At 35.0% G+C, this 18092-nt stretch overlaps 1 protein-coding gene across 1 annotated transcript in view; it reads left to right on the forward strand.

The window, feature by feature from the left end:
• TRDN (triadin) overlaps nucleotides 1-18092 on the forward strand; it is a 388796-nt gene that overhangs the window by 216463 nt on the left and 154241 nt on the right. The window contains exon 14 of the mRNA XM_053904527.1: nucleotides 11206-11259. Coding sequence (XP_053760502.1) covers nucleotides 11206-11259 — 54 coding nt within the window. The remainder of the gene's footprint in view (nucleotides 1-11205; nucleotides 11260-18092) is intronic.

Below are 18092 nucleotides of genomic sequence, written 5' to 3' on the forward strand. Positions count from 1 at the left end.
GGAAGCAAACATCCAGATCCAGGAAACCTAGAGAGTTCCAAATAACATGAACACAAAGAGATCCACACCAAGACACTATAATTAAAATGTCAATAGTTAAAGAGAGTGTATTAAAGCAGCCAGACAAAAACAACTCGCTATGTACAAGAGAATTTCCATAAGAGTCTATCAGCAAATTATCAGCAGAAACTTTGCAGACCAGAGAAGTGGCACAATATATTCAAAGGAAACATATGCTGAAAGGAAAACAAATTCTAATAAAGAATATTCTACCAGCACAGTTGTCATTCAAATCTGAAGGAGAGATAAGAGTTTTCCAGATCAGCAAAAACTAAAGGAGTTCAACATCACAAAACTGGCCTTACAAGAAATGTTCAAGGGAATTCTTTAAGCTGGAAACAAAGGGCACTAATTACTAACAAGAAAACATATGGAATTATAAATCTTACTAGTAAAGGTAAGTATATAGTAAAGGTAGTAGATTGCTTGTAAAGAAAGTGTAAACGTTAAAAGACAAAAATAGTACAAGTAAGAAACACAACATAAAAGCATAAAATGTGAAAACAAAAATATAAAATGTGAAAAAAAAGAAAAAAAACAAAACATAAAATGTAAGGGGAATAAAAAGTTAGTTTTGGAACAAGTTCAAATTCAAAACACACAAACGAAAAGATGTTAAACATCACCAATCATTAGGGAAACAAAAATCAAAACCACAATGAGATGTAACCTCACACTTTCTAGAATAGCTATTATCAAAAAGACACGAGTTAACAAGTATTTTTATTTTATTTCTTTATCTTTCTATTTTAGAGAGAGAAAGAGAGAGAGAACATGAGTGGGGAGAGCAGCAGAGGGAGAGAGAGAGAGAGAGAGAGAGAGAGAGAGAGAGAGAGAATTTTGAGCAGAGCTCGATCCCATGGCCCTGGATCATGACCTGAACTGAAATCAAGGGTTGGTCGCTCAACCGACTGAGCCCCCCAGGTGCCCTAAGAATTAGCAAGTATTAACTAGGATGTGGAGAAAAAGGAATCCTTATCTACTGTTTAAAACAAGAGTATGCTTGCAAAAGATTAACTCTATGATTAATGAATTTTTTATTGAGATATAATTGACATACATTATGTTTCAGGTATACAACATAATGATTTGGTATTTATATACAGTGCAAAATGATCATCACAGTAAGTCTAGTTACCAGCCATCACCATACCAAATTACAGGGTTTTTTTTTCCTTGTGATGGGTACTTTTGGGATTTACTTTCCTTGCAACCTTCAAGTGTGTAATGCAATATTATTGACTATAATCACCCTGCTGTTCATTACATCCCCATAACTTATTTTGTAGTTCAATGTTTATACCTCTTGAGCCCCTTCACCTGTTGCCCCATCCTTTAATTGCCCTTCGCATCTAGCAACCACCATTCCATTCTCAGTATCTATGAATTTTTTTCATTTATTTTGTTTTATTGATTCCACATATAAATGATATCATGCCGTATTTGTCTTTCTCTGTCTGACTTCTTTAACCTAGTATAATTTCCTCCAGGTCCATCCATGTTGACACAATAAAAGCAAAAACCCCAGGCCTGCTCGCTCTCTCCCTCCCTCTCTCTCTCTCATTCTCTCCTCTCCCCTGTGACCTCACTGTGTGGCCCCAGATATGGTGTGTGATTTCCAGAACTTTTGTTTTCAAAGTTCCCTGATGGTTCTTGCTAAAGGCAACTTGCAATCATAATAAGAACCACAAAGGTCAGTCTAGCCACACATTGGTTGTTGATTGGCTGAGACCAGCCCCCAAAATAAGGCTTTCTTTTATCTGCATCCAGATTCATATTCACAAATGTTGCCAGGGACTATCTATCTAGATAACAAAACAAATTCTCTCTCTCTTTTTTCTTAATTCTAAGGTTTATTTCCTCCTTTTTCCAACATCCTCTTTCTTTGACCTTTTTGAAACCTTGTTGATACCTTACTGGCCAATATTGTTCTCAATGGAAAGGCAACTTGAGGCTTTGTGTTTAACCCTTGGAAAAAACTGTAAATTTCATTCTTGTAATTTTAATTCACAACTCCATATTCCATATGACTTTAGAATTTCTTATCTCTTCAGGGGCCATATTTTCCTCCCAATGACCACTCAGGATTTTCACTTGAAGTTCCAAAATTGTCTCAAATTCAACATGCATTGTAAACTTTAATTAAATTATGTTAAAAACAATTCTGTGTATCAGGCCCCAAACTTGTCATACTTGAGTAAACAGCCTTCATTTTCCTCTTCTGTACGTGTCAAACAAATATAAAAATACTTAATATCTTCTTTTAAATGTCTAACTAACGGTTTTCTTTCTGTTTCCACAATCACTTGCACAGTCTAGACATCGTCATCTTAAAAATAGAGTATTCAGTTTACCTGGCTTCTACCAGGTTATACCCTTTCTCCTAACAATCATCTCTTTAAAACATTGCTGTGCAATTCCCTTTATCAAAAATGCAATGGCTCTTAATGTTCTAAGAAAAAAAGCACATTTTGATTACTGAGATTTCAAGTGAATTATTTTGACCATAATTTAGTTTCAAACAATTTAAAAATTTTTATTTTCACTTCTCACTAACACCAACAATATTCTTCTGCCCCAGCCAGATTGATCAATAATCTCACTTTGCACCTTTCCTTCCCTCACCCCGCCTGTGGCTCTACATTCTCCTTCAAGACTTATCTATCTTCTGCCTCCTTAAAAATTGCCAATACTAAGACTCAGAATACTATACTATTTACTTAGCATTTTTCATATAGTGCTCCTAATGGGTGAAACTAGTTCTTATATTTAGATGCTATGGTGCCTTGTTCATAGTAAACACACAAACAACAAATATTGAATAAAGAATGAGTGATGGACCTCAGTGATTATTTGGAGAAATTTTTTCACATTTAATATCATTGGGTGTAGTTCATTCCCTAAACTCTGTTCAACCCAGGAACAAAATTTAGCAGAAAGTGTTTGCTTAAAAATATACCTCTGAATTCTTCCTCAGATTGCTTTATTTAGGACACTTTATTAAGGACTCCTTCTTTTGGGAAATCTTTCTAACTTATCAGGGTAATAAATCTACATTTTCTAAACCTTGCTATTTTTACAAGAAACTTAGATTTTCTTTGAATAACATCTTCAGATTTTGACATCTACAGTGCTGTACAGAAAAAAAAGACTCAATGAGTCTGAGCAATTTTATGAAGATAATTGCTATCCATTTGGTTTACAATTTTCAGGTATATAACAATGATTTTTCAAACACCTTGTCTCCTTATCATTATTCATTTATTCATGCAAAAACATTTACTGAATGCCTTCTCAGTGCCAAGGACTCTGTTAGAGTTTGATGACACAAATAAGAATAAAGCAGTCTTCACTCTCCGTTTTTCCTTCACTATGCTTATTATTTTATTTTTTTGTACAGTTACATTTGCACTTACAATTGTTTGTTTACATAACATTTCCAAATTGGGTAATTAGACAAAAAGGGTGTGTGTTTCTTGTTTTCTAGAAAAGTGAAAAACAGAATGGTAATATTCACAGACACTGTTTACTAATGTTAGAACAATAGGGACTGGTACTATTTTAGGGGCTGAATTAGATGGTTCTGGTATATGGTATCATTTAATGAGGAAACCACTCCCCCATTCTATGTGTATGTTATGAGCTAGAGGATTTACCAGTACCTCACTTAATTTTTAAGATTGAAATTTTAACTGGAAAATGTGGCTGAACAGTTAGAAATTGTTTTCATTGTGTTTGTGTGTGTGTGTGTGTGTGTGTGTGTGTATTGAAGTACCTTATATTCTCAAATAAACTGACTTCTTAAAAAATATTTTGTAATATTTTTCATGAAGAATCTAAAGTAATCCTTACTAAACAAATAAATAATTTCTATCGGGAGGGACGCCTGGGTGGCTCAGTCGGTTAAGCGTCGGACTTCAGCTTATGATCTCGTGGTTTGTGGGTTGGAGCCCTGCGTCCGGCTCTGTGCTGACAGCTCAGAGCCTGGAGCCTGCTTGGATTCTGTGTCTCGCTCTTTCTCTGCCCCTCCCCTGCTCATGCTCTGTCTCTCTCTGCCTCAAAAATACATAAACATTTTTATAAAAATTTAAATAATGTCTATCGGGAAAGCAATAATTTTCTAAAACTATAACATTTATTTCAATGAAAACATTAAATATCTACTTGAGTCCTAAGTGTGTTAGGAAGGGTAGGCTTCTCCTAAGAGAATCAATCCAGTTTGGTGGTCAGAATGCTTGCTTTTAAAATTTTACCAAAGGGAATAATTATTTTATGATAAGGGAGGACTACCAATGTAAACCTCAATAATAAAAAGAAATAAATAATAAAAAAATTGCTATCAAAACATAATATCATGTTATAAGCATAATTAAATGCCTATATAAAACATAATATGGGAAAAATTTTCAAATACTCTTATCTGTGTTCACAGTTATTGAAATTAGAAAGGTGGTGTAGAAGGTAGAAACGGACCAGGAGTGATCAGCTGGGGCTATCTTTGCTTTTGGCAGATCTATTTAGGACTCCTCTAAGACAGGTATCTCTCTATTTGGCATTTCCAAGAATGTAACTTCATATATATTTGTGTATATATATATATATGATTCTACATATATAGAATATATTCTATTATATATACAAATATATATGTATATATATTTGTATATATAATAGAACAGAAGGCTAAATGATCTGTGTCTCATTAATAACTTTTATTTTCATTCTAAAAATTTTCCTTCTTTTAGTCATTTAAATAAATTAATACCTTGGGCTTCAACTTGAAATTCTGAATTGTTAATGCTTAAGAATTCTTTCATCTTTACCACATTCTATCCAGACAGCCAGATGATGCCATGAGAGGGGAATGTACATTACTCCAATGGTAAATACTCTGACTGAATTTCAAGATTTTTTCCTGTACTTAATTCTGTCCAAATAATATAAGGAAAAGCTGATTCCATGTGTAGAAACTATAGGTAGAAGCTGACTTAAATTTAATTAAAACATCAAAGCTCTTTCTTTTCAAGTTAAGAAATACTTAGAATGGTTTTGATGGAAAAGATATGTTTTCTTAAAGATTAAGAAAAAATCAAGGGAATATTTTATCAGACATTGAATAATCTTTTTTTTTTTCTGAATTAAACTCTATAATGCTAAGGTATTAAGTTAAAGGCCACTTTGAGTCTAAAACAAAATACATTGCTTGATGAAATAAAAATTTCCTGGGGGAAAAAGAAAAGCTAAATTATGCTACCTATTGTAAATGATGCTGCCAGTTTATTTAGATTTTTAACCTCTAGCAGTAACAGATTATTTTGATAAATTATTCATGTTTCTGCATTGTGCACCTTTTGCAATTTGCATATCTGGCAGCAAATAGGCCCTCCTTTCAGGCTTCTGTCCCCTTGGTCAGACAGGATGGCCGAAGGCTGCTTCATGATTAATCTCATCTCAATAGGGTAATTGTCATACTCAGATGAAGCAATGCCTCTGAAATATGCTTCCCTAGAGCTATGAAGTACAAGAGGCTCATTTTAAGAGCTTTTAAACATAGAGTAACTTTTAGTTTAAATGTTAACCTTTCTCTATTTCAGGAATATCTACATCTAAAAATATTATATTTATAAGAATAGAAAACAAAATTTAGGGCTTAATTTAGCAGTTCATTAGATTGAAGGATGATTTCTCATCAGTGTCTAGAATCTTTTTCAAAAGAGGATGCAAACTTTTTGAGGAATCAAAGAGGGCTCATATTGCTGGCTCAAAGTCTGGCTGCTGAACCAGTAAATATTTCTTTCTTTCCTGGTTTATAGAAAACTTATTCAACTTTTCTGTTTAGTTTTCTCACCTAATAGCAATCTAAATATCCTGCAGTACTAAAATTAGCAAGACATGGCCTTGAAAATATGTTTCTGTATCTTTTTTTGAAAATTAATGAAAGAAAATTGATTCATAATTTAAGGCTTAAAGAAATGTTTGGTTCATGTCATGCCTTTAAACAGAATTCCTAAGTTTCCAACCCATGCAAATTGTTGTTGATTTGTTTCAAATAGTGAAATTCTAAAAAATTCCAAATTGCTGCCAGGATTGTAGCAGGACTCACTCAGTGGGTTCCTACCTGAAAAACTGAGCCCCCAGCACAGCGGTGTGTGGCCTTTGTACAATTTTTGCTCCTTTGTCGCCCATATATGGTAACACACAGCCTGAATGGGCCATCTATGTTACAGAGTCTTGAGGACTGTTACCCACGGGCACATAACCAGGTTCCCTTCCCTTGCCTTAAGGTTTTCACCACATTACTTACGGAGGAGCGCTACCACAGGATCATATTATTATATAGTGAAAATTAAGTTCTGAAATTTAGAATTAAAACATTTTCTGCATATAGCATGATAAATGATCAAAGAGCAAAAAAGGTTGAAATAGTTTTTATCATCTTAAAACTGAAACAGATTCCTGTTTTGTTTTGGTTTTATTTTGAGAGAGAGAGAATGAGAGAGAGAGAAGAGAGAGAGAGAGAGAGAGAGAGAGAGCACACAGGGCCAGAGAGAGAGAGAGAGAGAGAGAGAGAGAGAGAGAGAATCCCAAGCAGGCTCTGCATGGGGCTTGATCCCAGGAACAGTGAGATCATGACCTGAGCTGAAATCAAAAGCCAGATGGACACTTAAGCGACTGAGCCACCCAGGCACCCCCAGATTCCTAAGTTAAATGTCTCATTTAAAACTAGTCAATTAGATTTTTTATGCAATCAATTCTTTACATATTTATGAAGGACAGTTTTTCCCAGTATTTTGCTAGATGCTAGAGTTATGAAGTTGGTTAAATAACTAGTCAATAATCAGAGGGAGTCTATAGATTAGTAGGAAGCTACAGTTTTGTAAGTAAATAATTAAAATATTATCACACACTGAAATAGAGATCTGTACTGCAGAATCCAGTGGGCTGGTTATTTAGAAATGACCAAGATGAAGACTAAATCATCAGAAGCCATTAACTACTCTACCACCTGTTGCTACTTATTCTCCTGCCTTTGCCAGATTACTCCTCCCTCTTTCCTCCCACTCCTTTTGTATTTTGCTGTTATTTGTTGAAGTGAAGGTATTTAAATGTTATATAGGGATTACTGATTGTTATTTTTGAAAAAGAAAGTGATCACTCCCAAGTTACTTAAAAGAATAAAAACATTATAAAGTTAATGATTTATTTTGGAGGGGGACTGGGGGATTGCTTAGAAAATATTTAAAATGTAAGTATGATCACTACAATACTATTATTCTTCGTCTATGTCCATTAGTCAAAGACCAGTACTAAACTCAGTATAGCAGTCCATTTGCCGTTAAAGTTATGCAAAGGGACATCTGGCTGGCTCAGCTGGTAGAGCATGTAGCTCTTGATCTCAGGGTTGTGAGTTCGAGATCATTACATTGAGTGTAGAGATTATTTAAAAATAAAGTTATGTGAAACCTACATTTCAAAACTCAATGAATTTATACTTCATATTAAAAGAAATCAATATAGGGGTGCCTGGGTGGCTCCGTTGGTTAAGAGTCTGACTTTGACTCAGGTTGTGATCTCGCGTTTCACTTGTTTCAACCCCGTGTCTGGCTCTGTGCTGACAACTCAGAGCCTGGAACCTGCTTCAGATTCTTTGTCTCCCTCTCTCTCTACCCCTCCCCGCCTTGTGCTCTGTCTCTCTCTCCCTCTCTCTCTCAAAAAAAAGTAAACATTTAAAAAAGAAAGAAAACAATAAGTCAGTATAAACAGAGTCCTATAGACGAAGAGTTCGATGAAGAGTTCATGATATTAAAGTAATATTTAAACTTGTGTGTGAAAATTGATTCCTTAACAAAATATTTGCAGAATCATAATATTTTTTTCAATTTTGTAAATTGGACTGTTCCATGTGTCTTATCTGATTCATGACAATTTGTTTATATAAACACATGTTTCAGGAACCTAAAAATACTAACTCACTAACTTCTCTGATGATTTTCTGCTAAAACATTCCAAGTAAATTATACTGGCACATTAATCTGGGTCTATCCTGTCTCCTTATCAATTTCAGAATTATTATAAGTTTTCATTAATTTTCCTATCATCTGATGTTTTAATTTAAATCATCGTATTTTATTTAAAACACATAACTATAAAAATTATCAAATAAAAGCTATAGAATGATGAAATCATTTGCTATAATAAAATTTTCATTTGGGACCCATGTAGAGGAGATAGTGAGTGATACAGAGAAAATAAGACTGGCCATCACTTGATAATTATTAAATGGGTGCTAAGAACATGGAGCTCATTATACTTTCTTCTTTAGTTTTATATATATTTGAAGTTTTTCCAAATAAAAAGTTCCTTTTGCAGATGGCAGTGATAAAATCCAGAAATATTATTTATAATAAAGATTTTATGGATTTGATGTGTTTTCAGTCTTATGCGATTTTTGGTGTGGGTTTAATGCTGTGCATTTATTGTCTCAGAGTTGACTGCTTCCTTAAAGACTTGTGGTTTTGAAACTGAAATGCTGTACACAAGCAGATATCAAATCCGATCACCTGTGCATATGTCCTCAATAGATTTGAGGCTGATGTCGGGTAGATGCAAGTTGGCAGACTTGTTGGAAAGCATTTAGTTTTAAACTTTTAATTTCTACTAGGATGTAGTTAATATAATAGTTGCAAATCAATATAAACTGATGTAAAAGCTTGAGATCAGAGAAAGAGTAAATGGAATTAGGAGTGATAAATAATATTTTACTGCCACAGACTTGAGAATCAGCTCCATTAAAGTTATTCCTTTGTGGGTGGACATTGTCTGTAGAATGACCCCTTTAAAATAACACCTTTTATCTGTGAACAGTATCATTTTTTAATTTTTTTAAATTGTATTTTAGAAAGAGAGAGTGTGTGTGTGAGGGGTGGGAAGAAGTAGGGAGGATTTTGGGGGAATCGGACTGAATCTCAAGCAGGCTCCACCTTTAGCTTGATCTCATGCCCCTGGGATCATGACCTGAGCCAAAATCAAGAGTTAGATGTTCAACCTACTGAGCCACCTAAGCATCCCTGGGAACAGAATCTTTAATGCATCACTGTGCATTAGCAGAGTGGTAGATTTTTAGGGAGTGGGGAAGAGGGAACAGAAAGAAGAGCCCATAGGATATGAGCCCTTAAAACATGCTCACTCAATGTGCACACAGTCAGATACCTGGTAAGGTTAGTGAAGATGTGACTCTTGAGAGTCTGTCACCTGTCAGGATACTCAAAGGGAAAATGCTGAATGGTCAGGGGCATGATCTGATCCCTGCCCACTGAGGGAGAAAGCAGATGACAGAGTAACGAATGATCAACAGGAGAAGTAATAGAACCCTAAGAAAAGTTCCCCATAATTCACAGTTGGGTGTATGGAGTATTCCAATAGAATCTTAGGTGTGGAGGGATCTTTTAGGAGCAGTGATCTGAGAGAACATAAAGGAAAAAGAGAAGATAGGAAAATCAGCTGTTAAAATTCTAAGGTACTATACTGACCACAATTTTTAAATCTTCTTTTTAAAAATTAGGAACTACCTTACAATTCTCTGCTATGTTAAGATCTTTAAAGAAGGAAACACCATAGCAGGCTAGGGTACTTCTGATGATCTTTTGGACCTATTCTTTCATCCTTTCATCTATTTTTTCATTTACCAATATTTATTAAGTGGCTACTAAAAGCTAGTCACTTAGGTTAGAGGAAGGTTAGGTAAAGTTAGAGGAATACTTAAAAATTTAATATCTGTATATAAATCTTGGCTAAGTATTGAGGTGATTTATCCTAGGTGTGACAAAAATAGCACTAGCATGAAGCTGGCATGGATTTTTCCTTAAGAAAAAAAAAATGACAATTAATAATAATGAGATTATAGGTAAAATCAAATCAATTTAATTTGGCAAAAGATATTTTCTCAGAATGATAAATAGGGTAATAATAAAAATTATATGTGAGTCAAATAAGATTTCTTTTATAAAATGCAGAATAAAAATTGGCATTTTCATAATCCTGAAAGTTATGATATAAATGAATAATTAACCCACCAACAAGAGGTGAAGCATAAGTTAGAAATTAAACCTCTTTTGTTTGCCCAGAAAAACATGGAAACTTTGATTCTTTGCAAGTTATTCTGACACAATCTTATAACTCTAACAGTGTAATATTAAATAAGCTGTAATCAACAGTTGATGATTCAATGAAAGATGGAATATATATGTATATATATGTATATATATATATATATGTATTAGCTACCACATCTACACATTGCTTAATGTATACACATAATAGGTCCTAAATAAACACATGATGAATGAATGAATAAAGGTCAACATCTATAACAAATGACCAAATCTTCATTCCCATATTATTAAAAGATAATTTAATTATCAAAAACTTACAGAAGATAATTATGAAATCATTATTGACTAAAATGGGAAATAAGCATTTCTATTTATAATCTTTATTTCCCCTTTACTTTTCATGCTAATTAAATAATTAAGTAGTTATTACATGTGTTTTTGTATCCTGTTTCTTTAAAGAGAAAATTCTGAAAAAATCAGAAACCTAAGACAAGAAAGAAGAAAGATTCAGAATGAAGTTTTCTTATTCCGTCACAATGCATACTGTCACCCGGGACCTCATGAATAGTGGAGTCGTGACGGGCATGCCAGCGGTACAGGGAATGGCATCTTGAGTCAGACTGGTAGTGCATATTGGGAGTTCTGGACTTTATCCACATATTAGTCACTCAGTGAACTTCTATGAAACACTTTATGTCTACCTGTTCCGCCCATTTCAAAGCACTGATAATACAGGAATAGTTTACAAAGAATTCTGAGATTTTCAGATTCAGGTGGCAAACAAATGCAAAGTGTGCCATGACCAGACAACAATAAGGCAGTTTTGGGAAACTTTTTTTTTTTTTTGGTCTCAATAAGCTTAATTCTTAATGATCCCTCTAACAATTGTATTCATTTCATAACAAAAATTCCGAGTGCCAAGGGCAATGTTTTTTATGTCTGTTTTTGATTTTCTACTCTCCCCCTTTTGGGGGGTTAAATATCTTTCGGAAATAGATCGCCATGGTAATTTATTTATCTTTTTCTTTATAAGAGCCAGGGAAAGCTCCTGAAACCAAACAAGGGACTACAAAAGTTGCAGCACAAGGTAAGCAATAAAACACTTCAAACATTCTATTTCTTTCTTTTTATAAAGTACATAGCACTTTAAACAAAGCAAAAGCTGTTTATTGCAGAATAGCACCATCTGCTGGGTTATTACAGAAAATATTGTTGCATTAAAATACACATTTCAAGTATTTTATTTTTAGTACTTGGAGGAACCATAAAGGACCCAAGAGTTAGTATGTTGACTCCAAGTTTCAGTCATGGAGCTTTTAGTTATGTTTCTAAAAATAAGCCATATATTGATAGATGATAGAAAGATTGGTAGAGATTTACAAATAAATATAATTATTCCAATGTTTCCTTTGTGTAACTTGTGTCAAATTAGAAAACTTAGTCAGAATGTTATTAAGTTAATATTATTTCATCTATATCAAGATTGCAGAAATTGGGTTCTGGATATGACTGCAAAGTAATCTCCCTAGTTTTTAGGAGCCATGTGAGAAAATCAGTTCCATCACTTACAAATATTTTGGAGTCATCAGAAGTGGTTTCCTTTAAGAGATCTTTAAAAACATACTGATTCTTTAAAGCATCAGTTTGGGAAAGATACTTCTTTTAAACAATTTTTCTATAAAGTTATTTTTTAACCATCATCCAAAATCACATCCTTTGAGAAAGCTATTCTAAATCTTGTAACTCCAAGTCAACAGACTGGAATATGAATTATGTGACCATTATTCTTAAACCATGAGGAGTAATCTGATATAAGGGAAGGACACAAGTATTCTGCCTTTTGTCATCTACGAAAACTTTGCAGAATTTAGGGGGGAAAAAGGGTAAAATGTTTAATAGAGAATATTTTTTTACTTTTTAAGTTTTTATTTTAATTTGTTAGTTGACATCCAGTGTTATATTAGTTTCTGGTGTACAATACAGTGATTCAACAGTTCCATACATCACCCAGAGCTCATCATGACAAGTGTACTCCTTAATCCCCATCACCTTGTTAACCCATCCCACCACTCCACTCCAATAGAGAAAATCTTTACTTTCTTGCCCACTACATTATACAATATCAAGCAATAAAGGATATGCATTTAGGTGGTATTACATTTGTTTCTGGGAAGAAGGCCTTTGTAGCAGACTCCTCAGCATATGACATATAACATGGTTGCATTTAATCCTGGACCCAACTATGTGCAGAATCATCCTGGTAAATAGTGGTTACATGGGTTGACTGCATTCCATTCCACTGACCCAATGATGTTATTTATAAGTAATGTATACTAAGAGGGCTGGGAGCTATAATACTAATTTTTAATTTTCATTTGATCATCATTTGATCATTTTTTTGTTTAAGAAAACAGAATCTTCTTTAGGAGAATTTTAATAGAGAGTATAACAAATATTACGGGAGGCAGAAAAGCAGGACAAATATTATCACTTTTGGTTTTTATTCATGAAAATGCAACTCGGAGTCAGGTCCTCAAGTATCATGGTTAATATATAGATGTTATCATTAAAAACAAAACAACAACAGCAACAAAACAAAAAAAAAAGCAAAACCAACCAAACAAACAAAAAAACACTTGCCCTGGGACACTTCTGCTTTGATTGAAGCTTCTGAGGACTTCGTGGTGTGGAACTGCCACTTGAGGCAAGAGTTTAATGCTGCTTTAGTCTCATATTAGAGGAATTCAAGGGGAGGAAATTGCAGAGATATCTGGAAACTTGCTTCAAATTTGAGCTTCAGACCTTGGGCTCTTCATTTTTGCATTCCAACTATGCTGGACAAGGAAGCCTCAGAAATTATTCTTTTGGAATAAAAGACTTACTGTTGAGTCTTTAATACCGTGGAGTTTCAAAGTCTCGTTAGAGCCGTTCTTTTAAGAAATTAGATAAGTGTGTTGATTAAACATAGTGCACAAAGCACTGTTCACTAGAATGGCAATGACACATCAAAAGAGGGACACTTCAAGCAGGAATAAATGTCACTTGTGTTGTGCACATCTTCCATAGATCTTTCTTAGGTTTTATAATACCATAGTCATATTATTAATCATGCATAGAAATAATTAATAGTTGCATATACTTTATTAGAAGACAGAGCTTAAGCACAATTGGCAGTATTGCTGTAGCAGAGGCTGATATTTTTGAAGTAAACAATATCTTTTTTTTAATGTTTATTTATTTTTGAGAGACAGAGAGCGAAAACGAGAGAGTGAGTGGGGAAGGACAGAGAGAGGGGGAGATACAGAATCTGAAGCAGGCTCCAGGCTCCGAGCTGTCAGCACAGGGCCTGATGCAGGGCTCAGACCCACAAACCGTGAGATCATGACCTGAGCCAAAGTCGGACGCTTAACTGACTGAGCCACCCAGGCGCCCTGATATTTTTGAAGTATAAAGTGACAAAATTGATAATGATGCTTATATTGTGGTAAAAGACTAGAATATCTCTCTTCATTTATTTACTTTTTAAACTTTTTTAACAAAGGGAATATTTAATATCTAGTTTTATATAAGCTGTGCGTAAATATGTAAATATTTTGCTCTATTATTAATATTTATCACACATTTTTTGGAAGTATATTTAAAGAATTTAAGAAAGTTTTGAGACACTGAGAAGAATATGAAAAAAATGACTCTATACTACAGATTATAAGTTGGAGATACAAGAAATTGAAATAATAACATAAATAGAATATCATGTAATGCTGAATTGACTTGTAGAGATAATAAATGTCATATTAGTTAAGACAAAGTGATTTTTAGTAAGTTGGGTTGAGGGATTCTTAATGGATGAGGAGAGGATGACTTCATGTGGGCTTGGAGCATGACTAAAGAATAAACTGGCAGTAGAAAAGCATTGCTAGTGTAGATGGCTTTAAATAAAGAGTTAGTGATAATTGTGAAAGGTTATTGTCATTATCAAGTTATGAGACAACCTCAACTATGATGGTGTCAGTGACCTCGGAAAGCTGCAACTAAGTTGGATATTTAAAAAAACGCTAATTGATAGAAGATACACAATGAAACAAGAGAAGATTAAAACAGTACTGAGCTTTTAAGGCTGGGTGAATAGGATGATTTAATTGTCAAAAATAAGTCCCAGGGAGGGCACCTGGGTGGCTCAGTTGGTTAGGAGTCTGACTTCTGCTCAAGTCATGATCTCACAGTTGGTGTGTCCAAGCCCCAGGTTGGGCTCTGTGCTGACATCTTAGGGCATGGAGCCTGCTTGAAATTTTGTGTCTCCTTGTCTCTGGGCCCCTCACCCACTCGTGTTCTCTCTCTCTCTCTCTCTCTCTCTCTCTTTCTCTCTCTCAAAAATGAATGATCATTAAAAAAATTTTAAAAATAAATCCCGGGGAAAGGAACTAACTTAAGGGAGAAGATGAGGATTCATTTTTCGGTGGATTTATGCTGAGCAGATGGAGGGTCATCCACGCAGTGAATTTTCTGTATAGCCCGTAAGAACTAGGTGGGAGATCAATCTGATTCATAGACATTACATAATAAATTGTGTTGAAAAAATGGAATTAGACTAAAATGGAAAAGTGAGAAGAAAAATAAGGAATTTTTTTAAAATTAGGCAGATGCAATGGTTGGGCAGACACCTGCTGACAATGAAATGCTCAAGGAAGGACAGAAGTTACAACAGAAATCACCTTAAAAGATGAGTCTATATGCATCATACATTCATCTGTGTTAGCGTATTTCCAGTGGCTTTTTTTTCCCCTTTGGATTTCTAAAGCAAACATTAAAAGTCTTTGATATATTATAGATAGAAAATAGAAAGAGAACAAGACAACTAAAATGTTAACCATTGCAGTCTCATTGGAATATGAAAACAAAGAGTCCAATAATGAAGAATCATGTCTACTCAGCAGATTCAGGGTCATCGAGCCACATAATCCAGTGAAATAGAATTAGGCGAGTTGAATGAGAGTCTGCAGTGGGACACATGGAACAAAAGTTAGAAAACCGTTCTGGAAGCAGCTGGATCCCTAAAGCCTGGTTTGGATTAACTTCTGGAATGGAATCCAGCTTGACAGACCACATGGCTTTCCAGATGGCTGTGAATAAAAGCCACTCATTTTAAGGAACACAGGGCAAGAAGCAAAGCCAGTGTCAACTATGAAGGAATAGGCCAAACTTTTTCATTCAACTCTTGTTACTGTAGAGTTTGAAACCAAAACTATTGAAGAATATGAAAGTAGGAAAGAGGAACACTTATACACATACCCACATGCCTGCACTTGCATATGAATGCGTTGTTCTTCTTAGATTATTTTAGAAATAAAAAAAAACTGCAAAAGATTTTGCCTATTTTTGGAGGGCTTTTCTTCTCTGTAGAATTCAGAAGAGATAACGGGTTTTCAAAATGCATTCATGTTCTCAGTCCTTTTTCTGGCATTGGTTGTCCTCAACGAGTGTGTTTATTGCTAAACTGGTGAAGTTTAGGGCCACTCTCTTGCCAGGGCATCTCCCAGGACTCTCTGGGCAGCATTTTTTTCTTTAAAGTTTATTTATTTTGAGAGAAAGAGAGAGAGTGCGCTAGGGAGGGGCAGAAAAAGAGGGAGAGAGAATATTCCAAGCTGGCTGCATGCCATCAGCATGAAGCCTGACCTGTGGCTTGAATCCACAAACTGTGAGATCATGACCTGAGCCAAAACCAAGAGTCAGACACTTAACCAACTGAGCCGCCCAGGTGCCCCTGCTTTTATGGTTTTAATTTATTTTTTATTCATATATATATATATATATATATATATATATATATTTTTTTTTTTTTTTTTTTGAGAGAGAGAGAGAGAGCATGAGCTGAGGAGGGACAGAAAGACAGAGAGAGACAGAGACTCCCAAGGAGGCTCCACCCCATCAGCATGGAGCACGATGCGGGGCTTGATTTCATGAATCACAAGATCCTAACCTGAGCTGAAATCAAGAGTTAAGCATTTAATCAACTGAGCCACCCAGCTGCCCCTGGACAGCAATTTTTAAAATTTTTTTAAAAATTTATTTATTTATTTTGAGAGAGAGAGAGAGAAAGTAGGGGAGGGACAGAGAGAGGGAGAAAGAGAATCGCATGCAGGCTCTGCACTGTCAGTGCAGAGTCCAATGTGGGGCCCAAACCCATGAACTGTGAGATTGTGACCTGAGCTGAAACCAAGAATCAGACACTTGACTGACTGACCCACCGAGGCAATTTTTTGGACAGCAATTTTCTGGACAGCAATTTTTTGATTTGTGAATTTGTGTTATTTTGCTTTTGTTGAAAGAGCTCTCTACCTAAATCCTTTGATCCCACTTACTAGAGACTCAAATATTGGGAAATAGTGTCAAGATAATTATATAGGAGAAAAACAAAATAAAATATGTCTCTCACAGTAAATTAAAGGACAAATCCATTTCACTGTTTTTCTTTACTATACAAATTCCAGGCAAAATACAAAAATTAGTGAATTCCAGAATCAAAATGTTTACTTATTGGATGATTTTGAAAATTATAAAGCTTCTTGGAGGAGATTCATACTTGTAAAGCACTAACAACAAATAAACCTACTGAGTCAAACCTATAGGGTTTGCTTAAATTATGCCTCATGGCTTTGAAATCTATCAGGTGTTGCTCATATCTTCTAATTCTTTTTAGTTGTCTTCATTACTATCCTCATTATGTCATTGAAATAGACAGATGCTTTAACTTAAAAAATATTATAAATGTAGATCCTTTATACATTTTGTATCTTACAGTTAAAATCCTCTTAAATGGAACAAATGTTATAAGGTAGAATTATTTAGGTTGTAAAATAATTTTTTACTACAAAAGTAACAATGCTTAATGACATTTAGAAAACAGAAAACAAAATAACCTATAATAAATTAAATTAATGAATTTAAAGATATTCCCTTTCAGTCTTTTGTTCCTGACTTTTAGACCTAACTCTGTTAGTTGTTTTCTTTTTTTTTTTAAATATTTTTTAACATTTATTCATTTTTGAAAGGCAGAGAGAGAGAGACAGAGCGTGAATGGGGGAGGGGCAGAGAGAGAGGGAGACACAGAAACAGAAGCAGGCTCCAGGCTCTGAGCTGTCAGCACAGAGCTCAATGCGGGGCTTGAACTCATGAACTGTGAGATCATGACCTGAGCTGAAGTCGGCCATTTAACCAACTGAGCCACCCAGGCGCCCCTGTTTGTTGTTTTCTGTATGAGCCTGTGCAAAGCATTTATTGTCTGTAACGTAGGTTTCTTCCTCTGGGCTGCTTTCCTCAAAAGGCTACTGTGAAACCCCAGTGAGAAGACGCTTTAGTAATCGTAGCCCAGACTAAACACCCAAAGTAGTCTTACATGTTGGTTCTAAGTGGTCCCCCAAATTCTTTTTTTTTTTAGTTTTTTTGTTTATTTTGAGAGAGAGTGGAGGGGGCAAAAAGAGGGAGAGCGAAAATCTCAAGCAGGCTCTGCACTGTCAGCATGGAGCCCACTTGGGGCTCAATCTCACCGAACGATGAATTGAAACCACTGAGCCGCCCAGGTGCACCAGTCCCCCAAATTCTAATTCACTCAGGCAGGATTACTTTAAGGAGATGTGCACAATCTCTGATTCAACTTGTGTGACCTAAGGCTTCTTTGAGTGGGTTTGGCTCCTGAATGAACTTTACACAAAACCAGGAGTCATCCTATTTGGAGCAATCCCCAGCTAACCCTACGTGGTTTTGGTAGCAAACACATGTTACAACCTAGATCCAGATTTAGATTCATGATCCAGGATTAGATGAAATCCACCACAGAGGAAGTCAGAATTCAAAGATGATTAAAATGTGCTATGCCTTTTCTCTGTGTAAAGGTGGCATACATTTGCTGAAAGGAGGGTGGGA

The sequence above is a fragment of the Panthera pardus genome, unplaced genomic scaffold (assembly GCF_024362965.1).
Source record: "Panthera pardus isolate Hobbes unplaced genomic scaffold, ASM2436296v1 HiC_scaffold_17, whole genome shotgun sequence".
Taxonomy (NCBI): Eukaryota; Metazoa; Chordata; class Mammalia; order Carnivora; family Felidae; genus Panthera; species Panthera pardus.